The 2500-nt window shown below is 56.8% G+C and overlaps 2 protein-coding genes across 2 annotated transcripts in view; both read left to right on the top strand.

The window, feature by feature from the left end:
* The first annotated feature begins 56 nt into the window (after positions 1-56).
* On the top strand, positions 57-1246 carry LOC138867697 (high mobility group nucleosome-binding domain-containing protein 5-like). Its single transcript, XM_070144236.1, has 3 exons — positions 57-302; positions 391-740; positions 784-1246. The coding sequence occupies exons 1-3, from the start codon at positions 57-59 to the stop codon at positions 1244-1246; spliced, it is 1059 nt and encodes a 352-aa protein (XP_070000337.1).
* A 6-nt stretch (positions 1247-1252) lies between these two features.
* Positions 1253-2500, top strand: part of LOC138867696 (uncharacterized) — a 1904-nt gene continuing 656 nt past the window's right edge. The window contains exons 1-4 of the mRNA XM_070144235.1: positions 1253-1354; positions 1391-1984; positions 2039-2236; positions 2309-2450. Coding sequence (XP_070000336.1) covers positions 1253-1354; positions 1391-1984; positions 2039-2236; positions 2309-2450 — 1036 coding nt within the window. The remainder of the gene's footprint in view (positions 1355-1390; positions 1985-2038; positions 2237-2308; positions 2451-2500) is intronic.

Genomic DNA, 2500 nt, shown 5'->3' with positions numbered 1-2500 from the left:
AGAGAAAGAGAAAGAACCACACACACGCGCGCGCGCGAGAAATCTCCGAAGCCAACATGAAGACCCAGCGGCGCCTCCCCAAGTCCATGCGCAAGAACCCCGTGGTGCACGCCATGCCAAGGTGGACCTCGGATCCCGAGTCCACCGAGTGGTTCGACTCTTTCAACCTCGCCGGCCAGGAGCTGATCGCCTTCGTGGCCGAGCCCAGGCAGTCCAAGGAGGGCAAGAAGGAGGACAAGAGGAGGCAGGAGAAGCGAGCCTCCAAGACCGACAAGATGGAGGAGAAGCCCAAGCCGACTAAGGCTTGGGCTTCGGCTACGTGGTCGTGGACGGGAACCAGCACGTGCTCTCCTGGACACTCCCGCCTCCTACGAGGTCCTCCTCGAGCAGGAGCTCAAGGCGCACGCCAAGAAGGACGGCCACATCGAGCAAGTGCAGAAGCGCCAGCAGAAGGCCGAGGAGAACCGCGCTCAGCACCTCAAGTTGGTGCTGGAGCAGATGAGGAAGACGTTCGTTGCCAAGACGGGCGAACCGCTGATTGGAGAGCCGTTGGTGGCAGGGCGTGGCAACAGGAAGGCCGCCCTCGTCAAGCTCCTGCCGCAGCAGCTGGCTAAGATCGCTACAAGCACAAACACCAGCCAGTCCGGGAAGTCGGGCTTGTGGGAGCTGGTGCAGGAGGAGCTCAGGCGCGAGAGGGAGCGGCTGGGACTCAAGCCCAAGAGATACGTGCCCGGCATGCAGTTGTCCCTCGTTCAGCCCCAGCAGATTGGCAAACCCCAATAGGTTGGGGAACCCCAGCAGATTAGCAAGCACCAGCAGGTTGGCAAACCCAAGCAAATTGCCAAACCCCAATAGGTTGGCAAGCCAGAGTGGGAAACCCCAGCAGATTGGCAAGCACCAACAGAGTGGGAAACCCCAGCAGATTGGCAAGCACCAACAGAGTGGGAAACCCCAGCAGATTGGCAAGCACCAACAGAGTGGGAAACCCCAGCAGATTGGCAAGCACCAGCAGGTTGGCAAACCCCAGCAGATTAGCAAGCACCAGCAGGTTGGGAATCCTCAGCAGATTGGCAAGCAACAGCAGAATAGCAAACCCCAGCAGGTTGGCAAACCCCAGCAGAATAGCAAGCACCAGCAGATTAGCAAGCACCAGCAAGTTGGGAAACCCCAGCAGATTAGCAAGCACCAACAGAGTGGCAAACCTCAGCAGATTGGTAAGTACCAGCAGGTTGGGAAACCCCAGTAGACTGGCATGCACCAGCAGATTAGCAAGCACAAGCAGATTGGCAAGCACCAGCAGGTTGGGAAACCTCAGCAGATTGGTAAACCCCAGCAGATTGGCAAGCACAAGCAGGTTGGGAAACCCTAGCAGATTGGCAAGCACCAGCAGATTAGCAAAAACAAGCAGGTTGACAAACCTCAGCAGAGTGGCAAGCACCAGCAGATTGGCAAGCACCAGCAGATTAGCAAAAACAAGCAGGTTGACAAACCTCAGCAGAGTGGCAAGCACCGGCAGATTGGCAAATCCCAGCAGATTGGCAAGCACCAGCAGATTAGCAAGCACAAGCAGGTTGGCAAACCCCAGCAGATTGGCAAGCACCAGCAGATTAGCAAGCACAAGCAGGTTGGCAAACCCCAGCAGATTGGCAAGCACCAGCAGGTTGGCAAATCCCAGCAGATTGGCAAGCACCAGCAGATTAGCAAGCACAAGCAGGTTGGCAAACCCCAGCAGATTGGCAAGCACCAGCAGGTTGGGAAACCTCATCAGATTGGCAAGCACCAGCAGATTAGCAAGCACAAGCAGGTTGGCAAACCTCAGCAGATTGGCAAGCACCAGCAGGTTGGCAAATCCCAGCAGATTGGCAAGCACCAGCAGATTAGCAAGCACAAGCAGGTTGGCAAATCCCAGCAGATTGGCAAGCACCAGCAGGTTGGGAAACCTCAGCAGATTGGTAAACCCCAGCAGATTGGCAAGCACAAGCAGGTTGGGAAACCCTAGCAGATTGGCAAGCACCAGCAGATTAGCAAAAACAAGCAGGTTGACAAACCTCAGCAGAGTGGCAAGCACCGGCAGATTGGCAAATCCCAGCAGATTGGCAAGCACCAGCAGATTAGCAAGCACCAGCAGGTTGGCAAGCACCAGCAGGTTGGCAAGCACCAGCAGGTTAGCTCACCCCAGCAGGTTGGCAAGCACCAGCAGGTTGGCTCACCCCAGCAGGTTGGCAAGCACCAGCAGGTTGGCAAGCACCAGCAGGTTGGCAAGCACCAGCAGGTTGGCAAGCACCAGCAGGTTGGGAAACCCCAGCAGGTTGGCAAGCACCAGCAGGTTGGGAAACCCCAGCAGGTTGGCAAGCACCAGCAGGTTGGGAAACCCCAGCAGATTGCCAAACCCCAATACGTTGGCAAACCTCAGCAGATTTCAAACCCCGCAGATTGGCAAGCACCCGCAGGTTGGGAAACCTATCGATTGGCAAGCCCAGCGTTGCAAACAAGAGGTTGG

The sequence above is a fragment of the Penaeus vannamei genome, chromosome 31, assembly GCF_042767895.1.
Source record: "Penaeus vannamei isolate JL-2024 chromosome 31, ASM4276789v1, whole genome shotgun sequence".
Taxonomy (NCBI): Eukaryota; Metazoa; Arthropoda; class Malacostraca; order Decapoda; family Penaeidae; genus Penaeus; species Penaeus vannamei.
This window is presented reverse-complemented; position numbering and strand designations above follow the sequence as displayed.

Bases quoted from the DNA above. Each gene is read 5' to 3' on its own strand.
- LOC138867697 (XM_070144236.1), top strand. From the start codon at position 57: ATGAAGACCCAGCGGCGCCTCCCCAAGTCCATGCGCAAGAACCCCGTG. The intron at 303-390 runs GCTTGGGCTTCG...CTCCTCGAGCAG, and splicing joins AGAAGCCCAAGCCGACTAAG to GAGCTCAAGGCGCACGCCAA. The intron at 741-783 runs GTTGTCCCTCGT...AAACCCCAATAG, and splicing joins AGATACGTGCCCGGCATGCA to GTTGGGGAACCCCAGCAGAT.